Source organism: Channa argus, chromosome 1, assembly GCF_033026475.1.
Source record: "Channa argus isolate prfri chromosome 1, Channa argus male v1.0, whole genome shotgun sequence".
Classification (NCBI taxonomy): domain Eukaryota; kingdom Metazoa; phylum Chordata; class Actinopteri; order Anabantiformes; family Channidae; genus Channa; species Channa argus.
In genome coordinates this window covers 25707515-25732532 of record NC_090197.1, presented here as the reverse complement: position 1 = coordinate 25732532, position 25018 = coordinate 25707515, and the positions used below count along the sequence as shown (strand labels likewise).

The 25018-nt window shown below is 38.3% G+C and overlaps 1 protein-coding gene across 1 annotated transcript; it reads left to right on the top strand.

The window, feature by feature from the left end:
* The first annotated feature begins 1652 nt into the window (after positions 1-1652).
* sema4ab (sema domain, immunoglobulin domain (Ig), transmembrane domain (TM) and short cytoplasmic domain, (semaphorin) 4Ab) lies at positions 1653-21671 on the top strand. The gene is made up of 15 exons (XM_067509340.1): positions 1653-1907; positions 3776-4005; positions 6518-6678; positions 9755-9814; positions 10532-10630; positions 10752-10845; positions 12820-12942; positions 13871-13998; positions 14910-15091; positions 15336-15480; positions 15893-16079; positions 16169-16284; positions 18075-18238; positions 19264-19358; positions 19799-21671. The coding sequence occupies exons 2-15, from the start codon at positions 3909-3911 to the stop codon at positions 20611-20613; spliced, it is 2466 nt and encodes an 821-aa protein (XP_067365441.1). The 5' UTR covers positions 1653-1907; positions 3776-3908; the 3' UTR covers positions 20614-21671.
* The last annotated feature ends 3347 nt before the right edge of the window (positions 21672-25018 follow it).

Below are 25018 nucleotides of genomic sequence, written 5' to 3'. Positions count from 1 at the left end.
GATCAGCAGAGGGACTCAAACATGAAGCTGGATGGTATATGCCCTTAAGAAGGGTCAAAAATGGATCGGTTCTGAGTTGCTGTGTATGGCTATGTGCTTTGATTAGTTTGTGTGTGGAGGAGACTGAACAGGAGCAATAACCTAGTGGGAGCCAAACATCAGAGGATTCTTAAGCAGCATATCAAGACAGAAATCAAGGAAAAGAGGGGGTTCACAAAAGGTACATGCACAGATTACCCACTGTCGATGAAAGCCAAGTACTTTTAATGCTCTCAAACACCGTCTCTCTTTGTAATAGTATTACAGATAATGTTTCAACACCTTTTTGCAGAGTTTGCAGAAATTAGAGAGCATTTTAAAATCTGGTAATCTGTAGGTTTGTGGCCAACCAAAAGTAATTTGTAATAAAGGTAACTGTTTTGTCAGTAAAGAGGAAAAGAGTAAAAAAAAAACTGAAAACTGCTGACTTATTTGTGCTTTTACACATTTATGTTGTACATAGAACTAGAGGCAAAGTTACTTGCAAAGTTACTTGCATAGTTGGGTGCAACTCATGACTTTAAAATGGCAACCAGTCAGTTTTCATCATCATAATATCTAATGCACATTCGGCTGGTACAAAAGCTCCTTTATCAGAAATGAATTCTGGTTATGTTTTATTAAAATATCAAAGCAGATACAAACTTTTGCACGAAAATATTTTTATTTTTTTACTCTAACTTTTTCTATGTACAAACCATTTTTGTTATTATTGATAATGATATATTTGCTAACTGAATGTGCATGAATATTATGTTATGCTTTAGGTTTAAGTTTACATTTAAATTGCATGTAAAGGGATGCAAGCATACGCATAACCCTAACATAATATTACAATTCAATAATTTTGTTTTTTCAACACATCAACATAAATTTACTGTACGTATGTTGTAAAAAAGGAGAAAGCAAGGAAAAAAGGAAGGAAGACAAATAATGTATCTGGTCACAAGATCAGGGTCAGGAATATGTGCTGGATGTGGCCTTCTGATGTTGGGAGTCATTACTGTGGTTCGCTTTCTGGAGTTTCCTTAGAATCTTTCTCTCAAGACACATTGGCTGCTTATGGTGCTTTATGGGAACACACCTGTGGTGACTCCTTCAAGGCAGTTGGGAGGCTTTTTGTGCCTGTTGCTGGAGCTAAGTGCTGTTTATGGTACTCGGCAGGTGTGTTGGCACAGAGCCTAGTAGCTGGGGGCAGGATGCAAGTTAATGTCTGATGGATGGGAGATGGGGGGACTGGTTTCTGTCTGCATGATATATTGTATATCATAAGGTTTTTGCAGCAAGGGATTGTGCCTGGAGGACTTGGCTGCACATACCTAGGTTTATTACTTTTTTATGTGGTGGAATGGAAATATGACCATAGTATTTGAATAATGTCCAAATCTTGTGAGCTATTAGTGCAACATCTTCAATGTTTGGATGCATGCTCTGCAAAGGGCACATCATTATATATTGAATATTTGTATTCTAGATATTTATATATTTTTTATATCAGTGTATTATTTCAATAAAGTCCCACTCATGTGACCTGTTGCTTCAGCTGAATATCCAATTCTGGGTTAGCGATGATCCCTGTGAAGGCCTGAGCGGATCCCTGTTGCTCCGGCTGTAACGCGTGTGGCTGGCCTATAGGTGGAGGCTGGAGCCTGCTGGACCTTCAGATGGGAGGAGGCTCCCAGGCTTTGTTGTTATAGTAAAGGCTTGACCACGGTCAGCGTTTTCTCCTCACCGGGTCACGTTTCTTCTGTCCAGATTTCACCAGAGCGGAGACAGAGAGGCAACAGAACTGCGGCTGTTCTGCTGGAGCGGCAGAAGAAGGAGAGCGGAGAGGAGAAGACGCACAGAAGGAACGTATCCGCACACATGTAAGATCTTTTTAAATATCTCCACAGTTTGTACCTTATCTGGATGAGTGCTGCTTAAAGCGGTGTTGAAGTTGCAGTCTTTGCTGGAGGACTGGAGCAGCAGGATTTGAGGCTGTGACTGGTGATCGGAACTTCAGGCCCACGTGTTTCGTCAGTGCTTGCGTACTGCTGCTGGTTAACAATGCAACCAGCTAACGTTACCTTAGCTAATGTCTAACGTTACTCAAACATTGTGGGCACAGACGGGGGAACAAAGACAACAGGACTGAGAAGACAAATTCTCAGTGTTATATGGACAGCTGTCATAGGCTGCAGTTTTCTCAGTTGTTAATCCAGATCCAATTGATCTTCATAATTACCTCTTATTGTTTTCACAAGTGTTCTCCTGTGAATGTCTTAACAGTTTCATTGGTTTCACACGGATTTTACGTCTTTTGTTTGTTTGTTTGTTTGTTTGTTTGTTTAAAGGGCAACCAATTTTCAACTTGCTTTCAATAGATTTTGTTTAGAGTGTAAATGTACATTAATGCTTTAAAACTTCCCTCTGACTTCCTTATATTTAAATCTGTCTTTGCTTCTAGCTGAAAAACTGTTTCAGAGGACATCACCCAGAGGTGTTTTTCATCATTGGGAATTCAAATTCTGTTATCTGGAGGAGCTCTGGATAGCAGGTTGACCACAATTACATCCTCCATAGAGTGAGCAACAAGATGGGATCAGAAGGCTCCTCCAAATGATATAATCTTTTCGTATTTATTTCAGCTAGAAGTAGAGAAATATTTTAAAGTGTAAAGGTCAGAGGGAAGTTTAATGGCATTCATTTACATGAACTACCCAAAATAGTTCCAAAAGAAGCAAGTCAAATACAGTGATGTTGTCCTTTAACACACATCATTCTGTCACCTGAAACTTCATTTGATTATCTGTGTCAAACTGAAGTAAAACACATGTTCCCAGCTGATAGAAAGTATTTGCAGAATTATGAATCCCTTAGTGATCCCTTCGTGGATCCCTTCCACAAAATTCTCCCATTAGAGATCAATATTTTCAGCATTTATAAAAGATGCTCCTCTGTTTTGGTCTTTGCAAGTCTGGATGAAGGAGATGAGGGAAAACAGTCTGTGTGATATTGATGAGAACGTGTGGCCTAATAGAGTATTTCATGTCTTCATTTAAAGTTTTGGGTTATTTTATTGGATGTTTCATTTAGTTTCTTTAAATTTCTTATTTTTTTTTGTATTTTTACAGTAAAATTTACAGTGCTCAGCTTTTCCGTGTTTAAACAAGTCGGGAAAAATTTAAATCTGATGCAGTATGGTAAAAAATAGTTTTGTTTTTTTTTAATGGAAGAAGGAAAACAGTTCAAATGCTTTGAGATATTGAGTGTCTAAAATGGTCTAGTGTTAAAACTTGCTGTAGGTCCTGCTTGTCAAAGGCAGCTGGGTGCAGCTAGAGTTGCACACAGAATTGAGAGAAGTTTCTTAGGAAATCTCTGTTTTTGTTACAGTAATTCAACAGTTCAAGTGCAGGTGCAGAGAGCAGCAGGGTTTGTTCTCTCTAGTAAGATCACCATACGATAATGGGAAATGTATTCATTTTGTATTTTGTTGTCTACTGTGAAGTGATTGACTGAGAGTGTAAAAGTTTGATCACAGTGAGGTGGTGGACAGTTATATATTGTGGTGTGAATGTGTTCACTTTGGTTCGGTACTGAAAGATGCAGTTATGATAGATATTTATCATTTTCAGTGAGGATCCAGAAAACCACAGTTGAAAACTGATAAAATGAATGTGTTGGTAAGCACCATGTGAGGTGCCAACCTGAGGATCACTCTGTCTGATTGTGTGTGTCTGACTGTTTGTCTTAGATCCACTGATGGTGTGCTGTACCAACCAGAGAATGTGGCTGCAAGTCTTTAAGTCTCTGGATGATCATCAGACCCCGTCTTCCCCTTCTGACCTTTAATGTAACTGTGGTCAGACTCGCTCATTCCTGCTGCAATGGAGAATCACAGCCTGTTGTCCCTCACTGTGGCCTTGCTGGGTTTTCTGAGCCCATGTCTGACGTTACTGATTCCCAGAGTCTCCTTCTCTGTCGGTGAGTAAAGACTTTATGCTTAAACGGCCGAATGTAAACTAGCTGGCAGCAGCTGACCTCCGATCACTTTGTAGGTCTCGAGGTGTGTTGTGGGTCTCCCCTAACTGGGCAAATGTTTTCTGATGTGCCTGCCTCCACCAGACACACCAACTGTAGAGATGATTTGTTTTCGGTTTTTATTTTTTTGTTTGTTTGTTTTTTTGGCCCTACAAGCCGAGACCTCCACATTCTTCTTTTCCTCCATTGTGTTCTATAGTAGAATAGAATTTACACACTAAAGAGAGATTAGCAGAGACTAGCAAAAAAAACATTGTTTCTGCTTTGCTTTTATTTTGTGGCTTTCTTGGTCATCACTCATCAACACATGATCAGCAGGAGGAAAACTTCCAGTTTCCAGCATTTTAATGTGGAGGACTACCTGTGACTACCTGATGTTGTGGCATGAAAACAGTCATTTAGAATTTACCTTAATTTAAATGTTCTCATAGTTACTTCCATGTTAGTAAAATATCAAGATTCATTAAGCTCTGTTACTGAACTGGACTGGACTTCTTCTTTTCCTTTTGGCTGTTCCCTTTCAGAGATCACCACAGCGAATCATTTGCCTCCATCTAACCCTGTCCTCTGCATCCTCTTTTCTCACACCAACTAACTTAATGTCCTTTCACAGTCTCTCTTCTGAACATGTCCAAACCACCTCAATCTGGCCTCTCTGACTTTATCTCCAAAAAACATCTAACATGATATGTCCCTCTGATGTCCTCATTCCTGATCCTGTCCATCCTCGTCACTCCCAAAGAGAACCTCAACATCTTAAGCTCTGCTACCTCCAGCTGTGCCTGTCTACCACTGTCTCTAAGCTGAACAACATCGCTGGTCTCATCACAGTAATCACCTTTCCTTTCATTCTCTGTGATACTCTTTTATCAAACAACACAACTGACACTTTTCACCACCCGTTCCAACCTGCTTCCACTCACCTCTTCACCTCTTTTCCACACTCTCCGTTGCTCTGAACTGTTGACCCTAAGTACTTAAAGTCCTGCACCTTCTTAACCTCTGCTCCCTGTAACTTCACCGTTCCAACTGGGTCCTTCTAATTGACACACATGTACTATGAGCCTTAAATATGCTACAGGGGAGGATGGAGTTGATGTCAGAGTATTGCAACTTAGTTATTTATACTTTTAAAACCTCTTTAAAACCTCTTTCTTTTAATCTTTAGCCGCAGCATGTTGTGATGACCAGTCAACAGCCACATAGAAACTTTCTTTTTAAGTGTTTTATAACTGGAAAAAAAAGTTCAATTTACTTAGATCAGACCAATGTTCATACACATATTATTTCTACATTCTGCACAACAGCCTCCATAAAAAGCTTCTCAAATTCTTTGTGGATTTATTAATGGCACAACAGCAGATTGAACTATAATATAATAGCTAATATGATAGCTAGTTAGAGGAGCTTACAGTTACATGGTAAATATGTTATAAGAAACCACTCTCTTTTCTTTTCCTGTGAAACATAAAGATATTTTGTATGACTCACCCTGCATATGGTAGCAGTTACATCAAGTTGTCCAATCACTGATGTCCAATCTGTTTTATAAACAGATTACAGATAATGAAGAGGCAACGACAAGTTTTATATTTCTGTGGCAACAACATATCAAAGTATAAACATGTGTTTTGTTGGTAACTTGAGAAGAAAGAGTGACCAGTCTCAGCCTACTGAGTGAGTCTCCCTGTATTTTGTGACCTGTAGCAGTTCACAGAGCATCAAGCAAAGAAGCATCAGAGATGTAGTGGGACGAGCAGGGTTCTCCAAGTACTTTGTAGCTTGACGAAGGTTTAAAGAGTCCTAGATAAATTTAAAAACTTGATGATTAGTCAAAAATACATACAAAAATATTTTTCGTGATATTTTAATACAAAATGTGAGTGGACACCTAGATTTTGTAAAGGTTCAGGAAAACAGCTTATCAGTTTATTTGGATTGAAAAAATCTATGACAATAAATGTTACAAGACATGAGTAGTTTTTGGCCATTTTCCTTTTGTAAAAGTAGCTCTCAAGGGAAAAAAGGTTGGAGACCCCTGGAGTAGAATAATTGTTTTCTGTGCAGCTGCAGCTCACCCCACCTCCCCAGTAAGAAGCTGAGTGAATTAGTGAGTGAGCACAAAGCGGTAAGAAATATGTGGTATAAGCCTTACAACCCTTCAGCTCAGCACAATATTGCTGATTTATTGATTGCTTAATAAATCTCTATCCAAGTGATCACTTGTGTTTTTAATGTGATTAGAATAAAACAGAAGTTTAACCATTAACACACTATTGGCAAACTACAGTATGCATAACACCTGTGTTACATAACCTGACAGAACTGTTTGACATTAACAACAGAATGAACAATACGTGCTCTGTGCATATAAGCAGATTGCAGTTTCCCTACATCAGCAGGCTTTTGAGATAACTGAGTGAAAAATTCAGTGTTCTCTGCTGTGAAACAACAGGTAGTCCTGGGAGACGTCTGTCCCGTTTTAGTAGCACTGATGTCAGCAACACCACCACACTGCTGCTCAGCGAGGATGGAGACATGCTGTACATAGGTGCCCGGGATGTTGTGTTGGCGCTGGATGTTAGCAACAAGGACACAATCCTACTGAGGAGCAAGGTAGGCGACAGTTAAAGTCAAATCCAAATGTCCATAAATCTATAGAGAAAATACAGAAACAAGACAAACGGCAGAATCATATATTCAAGTTGTCTTCAGGTGAGTTATTCTTATATAGTGATTTTAACTTAATTCTTAGTTTATGTTGCATTATTGTACTGCTGAAAAATCAAAAACACCTATTTTATAACATAAAAGGAAAATAACTCAAGTGGAAACTATGCAGGAAGCTACAACCCCAATTCCAAAAAAGATGGGACAATGTGTAAAAGGTTAATAAAAACAGAACTCAATGATCTGCAAATCTCATCAACCCATATTTTATTCACAGTAGAACATTAACGACATATCAGATGTCGAAACTGAGACATTTTACCATTATATGGAAAGTTGGAACAAGGGTGATTTTTACCATTGTGTAGCATCCCCTCTTCTTTTAACAACTGTCTGTAAAGATCTGGAAAGTGAGAAGACGAGTTGCTGGAGATTTTTTTGTTTTATGAGCTTTTCTATTGGTGAAAAGTCTAGACTGCAGGCAATTCAGCACCCAGTCTCTTTTCCTGTGAAGCCATTCTTAGCATTGTCCTGCTGAACTATGCAAGGCCTTCTCTAAAAGAGACGACATCTGGATAGTACCCGCGTCATAGGCACTAATGCACCCCCATACCATCAGAGATGCTGTCCACTGATAACAAGCTGGATGGTCCCTCTCCTCTTTACTCAGCAGGAACGGTGTCTATGGTTTCCAAGAAAAATTTCAAATTTTGATTAATCTGACCCCAGAATAGTTTTCCATTTTGCCTCAGACCATTTTAAATGAGCTTTAGTCCAGAGAACATGTCGGCATTTCTGGATCGTGTTCACATATGGCCTCTTCTTTGCATGATACAGCTGTAACTTACATTTGTGGATTGCACAGTGAACAGTGTTCACAGACAGAGATTTCTGGAAGTGTTCCTGAGCCCCCGCAGTGATGTCCAGTAGAGAATCAGGCTTGTTATTAATGCAATGCTGCCCGAGGGCCCGAAGATCACATGCATGCAGTTTTGAACTTTGGCCTTGTCCCTTGTGCACAGAGATTCCTCCTGATTCTCTAAATTTTTTGATGATATTATAGATAGTGGGATCTTTAAAGTCTTAGCAATTTTACTTTGAGCAACATATTTCGGAAATTGTTCCACAATTTTTTGGTGCAGTTTGTCACAGATTGGCAACTATCTGCCCATGTTTACATTTGAGGGGCTCTGCCTCTATGAAATGCTCCTTTTTATTTGTAGCAAAAGACTTCTCTATTCTTTGTTGCCCCTCATCCAACTTTTTTGAAATGTTACTGCACCAAATTTAAAATGAGCTAATATTTTCCATGAAATGGTAACATTAACAACAGTTTCAACATGTCCTGTGTTGTTTATGTTCTACTGGGATTAAAACGTGGGTTGATGAGATTTGCAAATCATTGCATTCTGTTTTTATTTACATTTTCACATCTTCCCAATTTTTTTGGCTATTGTAGAAAAAATGGTAATAAATCTGCACCTGGTTGTGCTCAGTCACTTTGTGTCGTGTCAGTGACGTGTGCTCTAACTTGTTAGAAGATACAGCACAATAATGTACATCTGTGTACAAATATAGTTTACAGTGTAACTTGTTATCACTATTTTTCTTAATTTGCTTCTTTTCTGTTCATTTCTGTTTAAAACTACTTTAACTCGTCTTTAAGCACTCTACAATCTAGCGTCAGCTTACAAAAACAAGACTTGGCACAGTTTAAGTCAAGCCGTCAAATTTGACTCACAAGTCAAAATTGCTAACATGAAAAATGCTCAACGTTGGCCAACAGTTTCCATCAGCTTCATGCGTCACGCCCCTACGGGTCTCCATGCTCCCAAAGTATTAGAAAGCAGAGTGGCTGACAGATATTTGGGATGTCAGGCATCAGGCCCGATTCTACCTTTGGCTGATTGTACTCTTACTTGTAAATTGTCTCAGATATAGATGCCACAGATATGGAGTGGTAACAAGTATGTGGTTTAGAGCTGTTTTAATATAATTGATGACAAAAGTAAAGCAGAATGAAGCTCTGCTGTTCTAAAATCTTAAGATCTAGTTACTCAGAGGCATACTCATGTTTCTCATTATTTTTTTTTTTAATGTTTTATATTTTTTAGAGTAACAGCAACCAGCAATAACCATCCAGTTATATATCCAGTAACTAAAACAGTGCCTGAAATTCTCTTTGTTTTCCAAAGGTATTTTACCATGAAAAAATCCCCATGAACTTGTGCTTTGTTCGTCTTAATTTTTCTTAACTTTTTGTTTTTTACAGTGTAGGTTGCTGTGTTTTTCTTTTGTTTGATTTGTTTGTTTTTTACCATCGGTCACTGCCAAATTTCTATTCTCGTGGGATTTGCTTAACTGCATTGATTGATGAGGATTCTACTGTCAAGCAACTCGTTGTAGAAGCAACACATTTTAGTACTTGTAACTGTACTCAGAAAAAGTGGTAATGGGACATCTCATATAAGAGTATACTGTTGTGACAGCCAAGAGTTACCCAATTAATTAAAAAGTAGCTAGTTCAAAAGTGCTTGATAAGCCTCAAGCAGCAAGTGAGTGCTCAAACTCATTTGTGAACACCATATAGTCTTCTCTCGTTCTGTTTTCCTTAAATATCCATATACAGTAAGGTTGTCTTTATCCAAGTAACACACATAATACCTGCAAAAGAACACAAATAACAGAATGTCACAACCACAGAGTGTATGGGTGAGCATCTCCTTTTGCCACTTAACAGCACCTGTGGAATAGAACTGGTAGTAGTGTACCGTACGGCCCAGCATTGGAAACAATAAAACTATTCAAAGCAAAAAAACATACATTTTTATTGCACATGCAGTCTAAAATGAGTTTCATCCTTTTCAGGATTATTTTGAATTAATTGCAACAGTTACATTCAGATGACCTGTTCTTCTCCATCACTTTTTCTTTCTATAAACAGCAACTCTTGCTTTTAATAGATGTCAAGATATATGTGCCGTGGCATCTTCATCATTTATCTCGTTCTTTTCTCTTACAGCTGGACTGGAGCCCCTCAGACAAAGACCTTGAGCAATGTTCCATGAAGGGCAAAAAAATGGTCAGTAATTGATTTGTTCAGAAAAAGCTTCCATTTCCATTAATGAGAAACTGTACTGATTAAAAATGTGTTGATGAGAAAGAACCTTTAGACTGAAAGACACACAGAACAACTAAATATAAGTCTCCTATTTAGTTTGTTCTCTCTTTTTTTGTTTTTTGTCCATATTTGGTCATCATGTGTATCTGTTTACTCGTTTTTTTGGTATGCTTTTGCATTCATATTTTATCTATTTAAGGTGGTTGTGTTTGGGGCTTTTGGTTTGTCCCTTTGGGATCATTTTGTCAATTTGTGATAATCACTGGGGTATTTTCTGCTTTTTGCACTCCTTCTGTGTCTTTTTGGTCATTTTCTGTGTTCATTTTTTTTTTGTGCTTTTTACACAGCCATGTGGCTCCTTTTTGTAACTTTTCAATTGCTCGATGCCAATTTAGATTCCCTTTAGGGTAATTTTTTTGTCTTTTACTGAGCTTTGTGATTGTTGAATGGAAAATAAAAATCAAACCCCAACCTGACCCCATCCCCCCTGGCCTTTGCCCAGTAGGCCTGTTTAGTAATCCATCAATGGGTGAAGTATCCAGTGACAAGAAGTCTTAATGTGCCTCTCGCCTATATTTGTTCTATAAATACTAGTGTTGAATGCAGAGGACACACACTGCTTGCTGTCATTTTTGTTGTTACTGAAACATTTAAATGCTGTCCTCTCTGTTTTTTTAGGCTGACTGTCCCAATTTTATCCGTGTGCTGCAGTTCTTGAACACCTCCCACATCTATGCCTGTGGAACGTTTGCCTTTAGTCCACGCTGCACCTATATAGTATGTACTGTTACACAAGCATTTGAACTGAGGAGTTTGTTTGTGATGGGGGCAGGATGGTAATCCTCACCTTTTTAAAAAAAACTGATACCAGCTCGACCTTTGTCTCTCTACTGTCCAGAACTCAGAGACATTCACAATGAGCGGAAAGCCTGATGAAGGCAGAGGTCGCTGCCCTTATGACCCCTACCAACGCAACACTGCTATTATCGTAGGTAAGGCGGCAGCTGCACGGCTACTAGAAAATATGTTAGAATTAGCAAAGCTTTAAAATATTTCGAACTAAGTGTAAGTGAAGACCTGTACAGCTTATAACAAACCTATCACACTTCATTTTACGGTGAACCAGATCCAGTACTTGTTGCTATAGAGGTTATTTCTGGGCCATAGAAATACTTTCTGAAAACAGTGATATCTGCTCCTTTCTGCTAAAGCCTTTAGTCCTTCCTGCTTATCTTCACTCAAACACTGTGCTTATCAGCTCAACAAATCAATAATACACAAGACATTACCAGTGAACTAATTTGTACAAATACATATAACCCAGCTCCTTCTTGGGGAAGAACGTGTTGTGTTGTTTCTCAATGAGCAGGATGAAACCACTGACCACTAGGTCGGCTTAGTGTCTCTGCAATCAGCAGAGACACTAAGCTGCAAACCTACAATAGTTAGAATTTGGGTTGAACCTGACACTTACAGAAGTGTGGTTAATGTACAAATGCTCCTTTGTTTTTATGTGCAGTCATCAGCATAACTCATGTGAATGCTCCTTTCAGTTCACTGAAAAACTGTCCTTTCTGAAGCACCCTGTGCTGTAGCATTAGCCATGACATAGAACACAATCTCTCATACAATCCAAGTTATACCCACCTGCCCTTGTAGTGTATGCTTGGAGTAGTCTACTACTTAACAGAGTGATACAAAGTTTTAAAAAATTGAGAAGATTTATTACCATTAAAATCAAGGGCCAGTTTCAGTCAGTTCATGCCCATGATCTACGGTACATGTAATGGGTTTCTGATTCACTAAGGAAGTAGCTAAACCACACTCCTGCGTAATCTACAGTGGCTTCAGGAAGTAGTTACTGTCTGATACATTTTAATGGATTCTGTATCATAATTGCACATTTATAAAATTGCAACCTTTGCCTATCAATCTGCACTGAGTAATCTATTAACGGCATAAAAAAACAGGTTTTTAGATTCTTTCAAAAATTCATTAAACAACTATATCCACTATTTCTCGTAAATAGAGTTAAGAGTTAAACTACTTTAGTTGCAAAGTAAATGTGGCCCCTGTGGTTCTGGGTTCACTCAGAGATGTAGAAGTACTTTTATAGCTACTTTGCTTATTTTTATGAAGAGTTTCATCAGAGAGTTCATTAAAACATCAGGTCTACATTTATGTTGGGATATACTGTGTGAATCCTAGTCTTCCTGAATAAAGTCCAGACATTTCAGTTTAATACAGGTAGATACATGTGACAATGATAATTGAACCAAACAGGATGCACCTGACCACAATCTGGAACCACAGCTGAGAGAGAGAGATTTTATAAATTTAGAATAAATAAAAACATCTTTTCACTGTTTTATTAGAAGTTAGTGAGTGTAAAGCTATGGCATTAATTTATAATTAATTTAATTTTTAATTAATTTATGATTATTAATTTAAACTCAGATCTACAATTTAAATACTTTCAATCACCATGTTGTGACTGCAGTTCATTTCAACCTAAAAATTTGAATGTAGTAATATTTATTTATTAAATGGCCACTTATATAAGACTTTTATCCAAAGCACTTTATAATATATATTCCCATTCACACAGTCACCTTAGCCATGGGGAGCAACTTGGGTTTCAGTGCCTTGGCCAAGGACACTCCGACATGTAGCCGGGACCGGGGATCAATCCACTGACCCTATGGTCAATTGGTTAAAGACTGCGAAACCAACTGAGTTATAGCCGCCGCTACTGAGCTATAGCCACCCCTTATTATAATTACTATTAATGCAGAAGTCATAAAATCTTTTAAAAAATGTATTAAAGAGGAATGACATGATAAAAACTAAACCAGTGCTGTGGTCGATTTAAGCATAATGTTACCTTCTCTGCTCACTGCATTTGGTCATCTCAGGGAAGGACGGGGTATTGTGAGTATTGGGTTAAGTGTTATTATGATCCTCAGATGGGGAGCTTTATACTGGGACAGTGGCAGACTACCGGGGGAACTGGCCAGTCATATCCCGGCACCTCAGTGAGGGCAGGCGTGTCGACCTGAAGTTGGATGATACATTGGGTTGGCTGGAGGGTGAGTGTGTTGTCTATATGAAAAGGAAACCTATGGGAGTAACAGCAGTTCTGAAGAAAATGTTATTATTGGACAAAGTTTTTTGTTTTTTGTGTACCTCCAAGTGCTTAGTTTTCTCTAGCTTCAAAATGACTGCGTTTACCTCTTTTTTTTTTAAGATTTGGTTAAAAATGTTTTGCAGACTGATAGACATTGCCTGTGTGTCCATGGTTGGTTTTAGTGTCTATTTAGGCATTGTTGAACGTATAGGACCAAAGGGTCAAAGTTGTCTAGTAAATCAAGTCTAATTAAAAGTGGTTAAACACAGTGGTTGTACATAGAAATTAAGTATTTATTACATTCAGCTTGTGCTGTATGAAAAACAAAAAAGCTCTGTCTCCCTGAAGCATCTTCACTGTACAGTTGTTTTAACAATGGATATATTAGCAGAACCTATACTACATGCACGGTTAAGTTTGTGAGCGTCTACTCAGTCCCTAATACCTATATAATGTACACCAAGTAGTTCACTCAAGACTGAGTGGTCATTTGAGATTTTAGACACTTACTAGTGCGAAATCACTGTCAGCTGTTTGAGCTGTGAGACAGTAATTTTCTAAACTCTAAAACAGGGAGCATGTTAGCTGAAACTTTTTTTTTTTTTTGTTCCATTGTGGAATTTTGAAGTGCACTCATATGCTGAATGAATTTACATACTCAACATTCAGACACTATTATAAAATGACAAACTTATACTATAACAGACACTCTATAATATGCTGTATAGTAGGAGGTGATTATGGACACAGCCTTGATTAGTAGAACGCTAAGGGGAAGCAACTTCAAAATGTCCCCAAAATATATGCATGCATATATCCTTTATTTCAGTGTAGAAAAAAATATTTTCTTTAATAAGGAAGTTTTACACTTGACAATGTGTTTGCAACAGATCCAACCTTCATCAGCTCCACTTTCATTCCGGATGAGGAGAAAATCTACTTTTTCTTCAGTGAAGTGGGCAGAGAGTATGATTTTGTCGACAAATTCATTGTGTCTCGTGTTGCTCAGATCTGCATGGTAAGAAACACTTGGCTCAATGTGGTACAATTTACTGATTTCCATTGATATTGTCACCATCTGACTTGTTGATTAGGACTATAAAAAAATTTGATGATGCTGAGAGAGCTTACTTTGGGGTGGTCCTATTGTGACCCTGCAGTTCAATTACTCACATCTCAGTGTAATTATCACATATATTTACTCAAGTGTTTGTCGAGATCCACAACAGGATAATTTAGAACAGTTCGAATACTATGAGTGTTAAGTGTATTCTCAACTCAAATCATAAAGCCATTTATGGAGTTTAACTACATAGTGTGTGTGTGTGCGCTTACAAACACACACTACCACAGTGGGGTCCAAACGTCTGAGACTACATGTGAAATCTGTGGTATTTTAATATAAACCTGAAAATAATTAGACATTTGAGGATTTAAAGACCCATGAAGTTTTAATGTGTAAAATTAAGATAAATATTTCAGATTATGAACGACCTCTTAGTGAAATATCAAACTGAAGCTAATTAATGTCATGGAATATGTTAACGTCTTTGTGCAAAGTTCAAATGCTCTCAATTATTCTCCTTTGAAAGTCACGTTTCGATAATGTTGGATCAGCTGGATTTGATCAAATCCTCAGTAGCTTGCTACACTAACTCAACCTGCAGCCTTCGTTCATATGTTTAAAATATGACTGTGCCTTAAGTTTTCAGCAGTTGGCATTATTAATAATTAAATTTACTGTATTTTGCATGGCTCAATCTGCAGTAATTATTTATTGTCTTTAGGATTCGACCTGCTTTTACAGCATTTGTATATTTTGTTGAATGGGCTGTATCGTTCCTCTGCTGACTGAAACACTGTAAGGCATGACATGAGCAGGTTACCGTGTTGTGGTCAATGACACCCTTTTCTTCCCCTGTGTGTCAGAGTGATGTTGGGGGCCAGCGGACACTGCAGCGACGCTGGACCACATTTGCCAAAGCTCAGCTGTTGTGCCAGGCTGACAGTGAGCTGCCCTACAATGTGATCCAGGATATAGACAGTCTCCCACCAGCAGAGGGAGTTCCTGCAGATGACACACTCTTTTATGGGATCTTCACCTCTCAGTGGTCAGTAAGCAAAAAAAAACATGACTACCACATGATCGACACAATACCTACATTCCCTGAAGCTATGATCAGTGTCACACAGTATTTAGTCATTTGCGTCTGTAGATTTAAGCTTCTGCTGCGCAGTGTCTTTATTTTTTCTGCTCTACTACAACAGGGTCTGAGAAGGATGTTGTGTAGTGTACTATTGTGTGGCTTTAGTCTATTCATAGCAGTCTTGATTTTTGTCCACTCCATTAACCAGGTCTGTCAACTCTGGACGCTCAGCAGTGTGTTCATTCCGCTTAGCTGACATCAAATCAGTTTTCTCTGGAAACTACAAAGTCCTAAACCGGGACACATTACAGTGGAGCACAAAGGTTCAAGAGAAGGTCGCAAATCCAGGAGAGGTAAATGGTCTCTTTCAATTGATAGGAATATAGGAGGGAACCGAGACAAAACTGCTCATTTGGTGCATGTAAAGAAGGCAGATAACAACAATAACAATAACATGCAGGCAAATATAGTAACTTTAACAAGCAAGTTAACATTCAAGTTGATTCAAAGTTTGAGTTCAACTCAGCGTTTTCAGTGGACTAGCCATTGAGACCAGAGTTATTGCAGCTTGGGCCTCTTTTAGTTTTGTTCATCTCTGTCAGTAAACTACAGTGTTTATGTGTAGAAGTAGGACAAGGAAACGAGCATTCAGTATTTAATATATGTAATAGGAATAAATACATAAAATTGGTTTCATTTTCCATTTATATTTAGCCATCACAGGGTTTTGGGTTTGTTATAGTCAACTGCATTTTTGTGTGGTAGTGTGGGCTGCACAATGCTTCAGACAACGCCCTGCGCTTCGTCAAAGAAAACTTCCTGACAGATGACAGTGTGAAACCAATTGGAAAGAGTCTGACGATGGTGTCTGAGCACAACTACAGCCATCTGACTGTCCAGAAAGTCCAGGCAGCCAACAACAGAGACTACACTGTCCTGTTTCTGCTTACAGGTAGCCAGATAAATAGAACACAGGATGCCCACCTCACTTCCTGTTTGGCACATTAACATGAGCTGTGTTTCTCACTATCATTGTTTCAGAGTCTGGTTATTTGCACAAAACAGTGCTGCTGCCGAGTGGGGCCCACATTATTGAGGAGGTCCAGGTTTTTCAGCAGCCTCAGCCTGTGAAGAGCTTGAAGCTGTCCATACCCAAGGTAAACAGAGGTGGACATTAACTCTAATTTTTCATCCTAATCAAAGATTTTGGTTAGTTACATTAAGGAAATCTTCAATCTAAGACTTATTGTCTAGTCAGCAACCTTATGCACCTTATGCAAAAAATGAGAAGAGGAGATGTATTCAGCAGGTTGAAACCGAAGAAATTATCCATTCTTATATATTTGTGTGGGGCAAAAGTATGTAAAAGAGAAATCAGGTGTGAGTCTAGAAGGTCCTGTCTTATTGAATGAAGAGAAATCTGAGTTTTCATCACAATCTGATCTTGACAAAACAGCTTTGTAGTTGTACATGATGGCTGGAACAAATTCTGTTTATGAACACCTTTTTAAAAGAAGAGTAGTTGATGCAGAAGAATATAGAACAAATGCAGTATCCATGGGACATGAAAAAGAATATTGCTAACTGTTAACAGTTAGCAATTTGTTCAAGACCATGATCTTGAACCAAGTTTGTTCAAGACCATGTGGATGAGCCAGAAGGTTGTTGGAAGAATGTAGAACTTTTTGGCTTGAATGAGAAGTGTTTTTAGTGACAACTCTGCATTCCAGCTTAAGAGCCAGAGGTGCTAGAAGTACACAAACCCCTGATGGAAAAGTGCACATATTTACTTAAAACAATACTACAAGTAGAAGTAACACTTCAGATTCTTTACTCATGTTGAAGTACAAAAGCATGTGTTCTTAAATTACACTAAAAAGTACTCCATAAAGTAAGCATTGTATCATAAACAATATTAAATGTGATGCTGTTAATAAGGTAAATATCAAATTTTCGTCCAGTGTTTCAGAGGTGACAATTATGGCCAAAAAGTTAAAATTATTGGTTAAAACAAAGGGCCAAAATTACCTAGCAACTGTGGTAAACAATGGCACAGCTGGTAATGGTCAATGACAGTTGGTTAATAATAAATTTTTGAAATATGAGTTAACTAATGAATTATTATGCCTCTAAAGAAGTAAATTAATTGTAGCGGAGTAGAATTAAGATTTAACTAAAAAATGTACTTGGTTACCTATCACCTCTTTTAAAATCCTTATCCTGTCTCTAAGATGTGGTGACAGTATCATGTTTTGGACCTGTTTTGTAGCCTCTGGACCAGTGGGACAGCTTGCCATCATTGATGGAGCTATGAATTATAAAGTTCACAAGCAAATTCTACAGGAAAATGTCCATCTGTGAACTACAGCTCAACAGAAATGGGATCATGTATCAGTGACCCTAAACAAAATCTTTATTTTCAAATCTTCCCAACTTTTTAAGGATTTGGGTTGTATAAGTTCTTCAAGGAACTAAATAATATCCCCTAGTTAAAGTTGTTCTGTAAAGTAGAAGAGGCTTAAATCCCTCCAAGCTGATTCACAAACAAACAAACAGTTACTGTACCAGAAACGTTTTTAATTTATGTTGTTGCAAACAGGGCTCAAACGGTTCATATACTTTTGCCACAAGCAAATTGGATCAGTTGGATCAATAAGTTTAACTTCATTGTCTCATTTGTTTATCATAGTGTTCCAAAATTTGCATCTGGTCATGTTTTAGGTTATAGTTATGCAGATATGCAAAAATCTCTAAAGGCGTTGCAAACTTTCAAGTACCTCTATGTATCTTAACATGACAAACGATGTTTTAATGAAGAACAAATTTTCTGTAATTGGTTGCCCAGTTCTTGTTGGCCCTGTGCATTTTATCTAAACTCCCATAATTGTAGAAACCATCCAGCATGATTAGGTTCACATGCTCTGTTTATTTCATGTGATTCTGGCAGAGTGTGATATATGTTGGAACATCAGAGGGTGTGGTGAGGGTTCCCACAGCCAACTGCTCTTTCTACTGGACCTGTGCTCAGTGTGTTCTGGCCCGAGACCCCTTCTGTGGTTGGGACCATGCCCGCAGGGCCTGTGTGGAGACAATTAGCACCCAGACCAATCTGTGAGTTCCACAACATTTTATCATTGTTACCCTATTTTGACAATGTCTCATTGAGTACAAAGAGTTTAGTTCCTGGTCCTTTTTAAAAATAAAAGTAACGATAGAGTAGAAATAATTGAAAAAGCCTATTAGAAAATTACACAGATTTTATTCCTTTGCACATTGACTTCACCATCACATTGAAACAGAAAATCTGAAACTGCATTTTAAACAATTTATGTTTAAAAGTGTTAAGTGCTTTAAAAGTGCTAAATCGCTTTAGAATTATTTAAAAAGCAATTACTTTTTAATTAAAATATGATTAAATTAAAAAGTTATTGAAATAATATAAAACTTGCATCACTGCCTCATGGTTATGTGTATAGATATCTATCACATCATCCATGAGTTCAAGTGGATGTTTCTGCCAAATTTGAAGTATTTCCCTAAAGGTGTTCCTGAGGAATTGTGTTCAGGAGAATGAGATTAATTAGTTGGCATGCATGGTTTAATGAAAATAATTTTCATTAACCTTCTAATATGAAACAGACTGGAATAATTTTAGGTGATTGGGAGTTGTGGCTGTTTTCTATTTGTCAACATGACTAAAGTCATCAGCAGATCCAGAAGTACTAATATTGACAGAGAAATATGCTTAAGAGTCTGAAGCCTTCAAGAAAATAGAGCAAGTCCAATTACAGAAGGGTGATAAACCACTTCATTGCCCAGTTGACATTACATGTCTCTGCAACTCTACTGGAGTGATGGAACACCTTTCTTACTGAAGATAATCTCTTATTTAGGGTTTTGATGGTGGTGGTGGAGGCCACTGTGTGACACGTGTAGTGTAAACTTAAATCTAACTGTGTTGAGATCTGGTGACTGTGCTGGCCATAACATATTATACACATCATTTTTCATACTTTTTAAAAGCAGTGGCCTCTGCCCTATAAAGCACAATATCATACTGAGCCATGAGTCACAAACCATGAACAGAGGGTTTGTAAAAGTTGTACTGGCTGTTGACTGTAATTTTCCCTCCTCAGAGGCCAGGACATAGACAAAGGGAATGCTGAAGAAGCATGCAACAGTGTTCTAATATCACACAAAGCCAGATTTGGGCCAAACAAACTGCCTGCAGGTAAGTGTCACTTATTTCACCTGTTTTGCTTTTCTGAAGCTACTCTATCTCATTGAGACATAGCTCTAGCTGGAAAACAAATGTACAGTTATTCTTAGATGAAAATGTTTTAGAGAATTCTGATTAAGATGGTACGTAAATAAAAATAAAAGTATCAGTGGAAAAACAGTTTCTTATAAAAGCTTAGTTATATTTCACTCCACCATCAAGATGGCTTTTATTCCTGTGTGTTCACTCATTCTAACAGCACTGAGAATTGACATATGCTACGTATCTGTACATTTAGGCACATTGGGCATAGACTATGTAATGCTTTACTTATGTGTTTTGGACTTGCTTATGTGGAATTTTCTTGTTTGTCATGTTTAATGACACCGTGTAGCAGGGTTTGATTTGTCTGTTGATGACCTGTAACCTGTCATCATCCTCATGTCCTGCAGGTGAGCTGGTGTCTGTGTCTCTGAATGAAGTGGTGCGGCTGCAATGTCCCGCTGCGTCGCGGCTGTCCCAGCAGCTGTGGGAGCGCCCCAACAGCCGGCTGTCCTCAGACTTGTACCTACATCTGGGGGATGGCAGTCTGAGCTTTGTGGCCACCCCAGCCACACTTGGCCACTACCTCTGTTTGTCTACTGAGAATGGCTACCAACAGACTATGGCCATCTATCAAGTCAAACAAAGGAGCAATGCTCCCAGTGCTCCAGTCAGCAATACCCAGCTTCAGACACAGCCCAATCCCACCACACAGGCTGTGCCAAGATCTGCATCTGGACTGCACACGTCTGTGGGGACTAAAATGACAGCAAAAACACAAAGAGAGACTGAGCCCACACAGTCCAGCAGGGACACTCAGGTCACTACCAGACAGCTGAGTAAAAATGTGACCCTGTGGACCTACAAATCTGATCAAAAAGAGGCAGAATTTAGGGAGGTGGAGCCGCAGCTGTTGGCTCGAGGTGCCTGCTATCTAAAAGAGTTGGTGGTTGTGTCAGTCCTACTGCTGATGTGTCTCAGTCTGCTCATCACTTTGCTTCTGTACGTTCTCAGACAACACTGCCACCGCCGAACTGCCCCGCAGCCAGCGACTCCAACCAGAGACTCTGACAGAATAACCCCTGTGGAGCAGGAGGCCCTCAGGGGGAACCAGTTTCTCAGCAAACGCAATGGACAAGCCCTGCACAGTGGACAGGCCAGTGGATTAGTTTGTAACGGTGCACTTACAGGCTCGAATGGGCATTTGCCCAACACCCCCATCTGACCAGTGCCTGTTAATAAAATTGTTACAAGTGGGACTAGGGGTGAGCGGGAGAGCATCCCAGGTACTAGAGTCTCCACTGGTGTTTCAGTGGGAGCTTCTGTTTGCACAGGTAATACAAGGTACAGACACTGTGGACTTGTCCTTATTGGTACGAGTTGGATGAAAGACAAAGATTCGTGGTTCTTAAGTGGAGACATGTGACTGTTGAGACATACTTCTTGGTGTGGCTGTGGTTTTTTTTGAATGTTTCACTTACCAGATGTTCAGAGAGAGAGGAACAAGCTGCTTTTTAAAATATTTTTCTCGAATAATCGGTGTATGATTCCAAGCCAGTGACATCCACAGTATTGCATCTCTTGTATTGGGTTAATTAAATGTTTTAGATGCTCATTTAAAAACATGTATTTTAAAATTTCCACAAGCGCCTGGGTACTTCAACTACTAGGTTCTTCAAAATCTCAGCAGCAGACCAGTCAGTCCCCATGCTGACCGCAACAAAAAAACAGCCTAGTGGTATTATTGTTGTGGCTGATCGGTGTAGTAGCCATAGAAAGCCTGGATGGCCTCCAGCAAAAGGCTTCAGAGGTCAGAGCAGTCAGCTAGTCCACCATTTGTTTGTGAGCTGGTATTACACACAGATTCAAAAGGACCTCGTCACTAGTTTCCTCTGCATCATACACACTGGGTCATTAGGACACAGCATTAATAGAAATGTATCCATAATCTATGGATAACAGATTAATTTATCTCTTATATGAAACAGAAAAGCAGAGTGTTGCACATTTGCCTTATTTCACATTCGCTCCCTTTTTACTGATCAGTGGAGTGCGTAGAAAGGACTTAACAGTTCCACTTATTGTTAGAAATCTCAAATAGTGACTGGATGCTACAGCTGATCTGGTGTGATGCATCACTATGATAGATCACAGATTCAACGTAGCTGTAATCACCACACCATTTAAATGTCATTTTTGTTCTGATCTCTGGTTTTAGTTCAGATAATTGGATCTGTTTAAACTGTAGGTCTTAATAAAACAAAGCTTTCATTATTGATCAGAGTTTCTGCATTTGAGCTTGTGTCATGAAAACTTATCAGGAGACAGGAAGAGTCCATTTTTTTCCATTTTCAGCAACATTAGAATTGAATATTAGTTTCTATCAGGTGGAAAATCTGTGTGCTACAGGTGGTGCGTAACTTTGTGAAGCATATGCTTTCAGGTCTATGTTTGGTGAGTGTCTCTGTTTTCATCATTTTGGCTATGTCCAGTACGTCACCCCAATGGATATGACATGAGACATGTCCGCAGGCTGTCCCCTTGAGTTTTTTGTTGAATTATTGGGTGAGCTGTGTAGATATACAGTTATATTTATTCATAGACCTGCAGTTGTAGGGAGTCAGTTAAATAATCCTATGATCATAGAGTAAATTCTTTGTCATCAATGACGACTTCAAACCATAGATACCACCAAATCCTGGCTTTCGTTCCTGGTGAAGCTGTGCCAAAGTTTTTGACCATTAGGAACCACCATTCTGACCAACCTCAGGTCCACTGGTATGGGGAAATTAGTTAAAGGGTAGTTAGTCTTTTTAGATGCATATGTATGTAATGACAGATTCCAAGACCAGGAAACCATGAATACACCAGATAGGCACCATTTCAATGCTAAAAGTCACCATGCCTTTTTAAAATTTGATATATGTCCGTTAGTTAGATTATTTTTCTGTTTTACTTCCGTTTAGTTCCATCATGTGTCCAAAGTCTTTCATGGATAGGATAATCCAGGATGATCTTACTTTTTTTAGCAAACTTGAATTTTTAAATTTTAGAAATTTGCCAATTATGGCAAACCACCGTATTTACTCTGCTAAAGTCTTCTCTCGAGTCCTAATTATGGGAAAAAGTCACTTTGTTGTTCTCTATCTGATAATTTTTTTGCAGTAGGACATATTAATTCATATTAGTTCATATTAAGTTATTCTCAACAGACTACAAATGCACATTGCACTAACCTTTTTTATCTACTTACTCGTAAATGAACCAAAGAGGGTACACACAGCCAACTGTTCAAATATTTATGAACAATCAAAACTACAGATCTATGAATGAAAAAATGTCTGTTATTCCAACACAGTTTGTCCAGCAATTATAACCACACCTTTAAATTATAGCTTATAGTTACACTGTGAACACATGATTTTAATTGGACACATGATTGTTTCTTCCAAATCTACTGTGGTGGGCGTCACTGTTCAAATATATAAAAGACTCATGAACACGGAGGTGTTTCATTTCACTATACTGACAGTAGGATAAAGCCTGGATGCTTCTGAGTTCTGAGACCACCCCCTTTTTGTTCATGTCTTAGTGTTTAACTGAAACAATTGCAGCGTACTACTATTGCAACTGTGTTGCTGCTCAAAGTACAGTGCAATATACTAAGCTACAGTCCAGCATTTGGGAAAAGCTGCTGGTGTGGCACCTTAGCGCCTAAAGATAATGACCGTTCAATATATATGTTTTTAGTCTTATTTGTAGTGTACGGAGATTCTCTGGATTCTCTGAATGTTCAGGGATAAGTATGGTAGATGATGAAATCCCCAAACTCTTTGCAATTTTTTTTGAAAAACATCATTCTCAACACACATTTTTCTATGTGATGAACCTCAACCCATCATTATTTCTCAACAACTTGGGTTTATCGAGAGGCTCTTTATGCCCAGTCATTATACTGACCTGTCAACCTTTTCCACTAGGTGTTTTTTTTATTTTTTATAACTGCTGTAGCAGTCTTTTGTTACCCCTGTCCCATCAGTTTTAAAATGGGTTGATGGCATCAATTTCAAACTGAGCTAATATTAATTTTTTGAAAAATGTCAATTTCATTTGATGTATTGTCTTTGGATAGATAGATGAATAATATATATATTTTATTGGGTTAATATTATTAATTTTAGGGACAGTGCATATTAAATAACATTTCTGTATATATGCCAGGGTTAGCCAGAATGCTGTTTTTCATCTGTAGTCCCTAAAAGTCCCCCTAAAAGCAACTGGAAAAGTAGCATAATTACAAAAACATTACAACATTCAATAAAAAATGCCATGTACTAAGTCAGTAAAATAACAGAATTATAAGACATTACAACATTTAATAGAAAATACTATTGGATTGGAGCCTATTCCAGCTGTCATTGAGTGAGAGTTGGGATAATAATTTATCTATTTGTTGATATGAACATATCTTTTTTTAGGAAAAATTCAAAATTGACCATAATTAAATGTTATAAACAATAGTTAAAACTGCCCCCTCGTACATAAATTGACATGGCAATGTATTTCAAGGATAGGTTGAACCATATGACCCCCCCGGTGATGTGCAAAACTAACTTCAATGTTGGGTTGAAGAATGGCAAAATTAGTCCATTGTTTTCTTTTATGAAAATCGTCTCAGGAATATGTTACATGTGATCTTACTATTAATGAACACCAGCTGCAGCCTCTTGAGAGTTGTGATCTGTGGGAGAAAAAGAACCACATGACACTGAACCCCAGCTGTCACAACACTAAAAGAGAAATGCTGGATGCTGCGGCAGGAGACACAGCTCGGGAAGAAGGTACAGGCTGAAAAAAGAGATCAGTTGCCAAAGTGAGATTTCTACCACTTCAGATCCTGCTGTATCTGCATACACCATAGTAACTACAGAAAACCTGGTTGTCTCTTACAGCTCGCTTACAGCCAGAATCTATTAAATAATAAATCCTCAACTTCAGATGTCTGTTAATCAACCTGTAACTGCTGAGAGCTTTTCAAATAATACACAGAGAGCACAGGCTGTTGTAATCAGACGGACCACAGAATCTGCTCCATGTAAGAAATTGTGTCTCTGAAGGTTCTCAGTCATCCAGGCTTGGTTACCTGAAAGTTGTATCATCCAAACAGCTTCTTCAGTTTGAGAAGCTACTTGGATGAGGAGCGAAATGTTTCCAAGCAAGAAGAAAGATGTTCATTGGCATGATTCAACTTTTGGATGAGAAGTTGTGTTTAACAGATTTCACAAACCCAATATCTGGGTAATTTGCGGTACAAAATGTAAAACAACATTTTTAAAAATAATTTTAAACACTAAATATATTATATGCTATAGATCATTTTATAAAACAGTTGCAAACAAATCTTATATACACTTTTTTGCTGAGGCAAAATTATTATACAACAAGGTTTAATTAATCAGACATCTAGCTGATTTTAATGCTATTTGTAGTGCTGCCCAACAACACAGCAGCATCCTTTTATTCTGTATTTATGTAGACTTAATTTTTACCTCGAGAGCCAAAGTAAATTACACAACCTACTCTCTCAATTTAGAACAGCCATATGTTTAGAGCCAGTTTGTCACTGACAA

Excerpts from the sequence above, each read along its gene's own strand:
- sema4ab (XM_067509340.1), top strand. The coding sequence starts at position 3,909 with ATGGAGAATCACAGCCTGTTGTCCCTCACTGTGGCCTTGCTGGGTTTT. Across the intron at positions 6,679-9,754 it reads CAATCCTACTGAGGAGCAAG|CTGGACTGGAGCCCCTCAGA; the intron begins GTAGGCGACAGT and ends TTTCTCTTACAG. Across the intron at positions 10,846-12,819 it reads CAACACTGCTATTATCGTAG|ATGGGGAGCTTTATACTGGG; the intron begins GTAAGGCGGCAG and ends TATGATCCTCAG.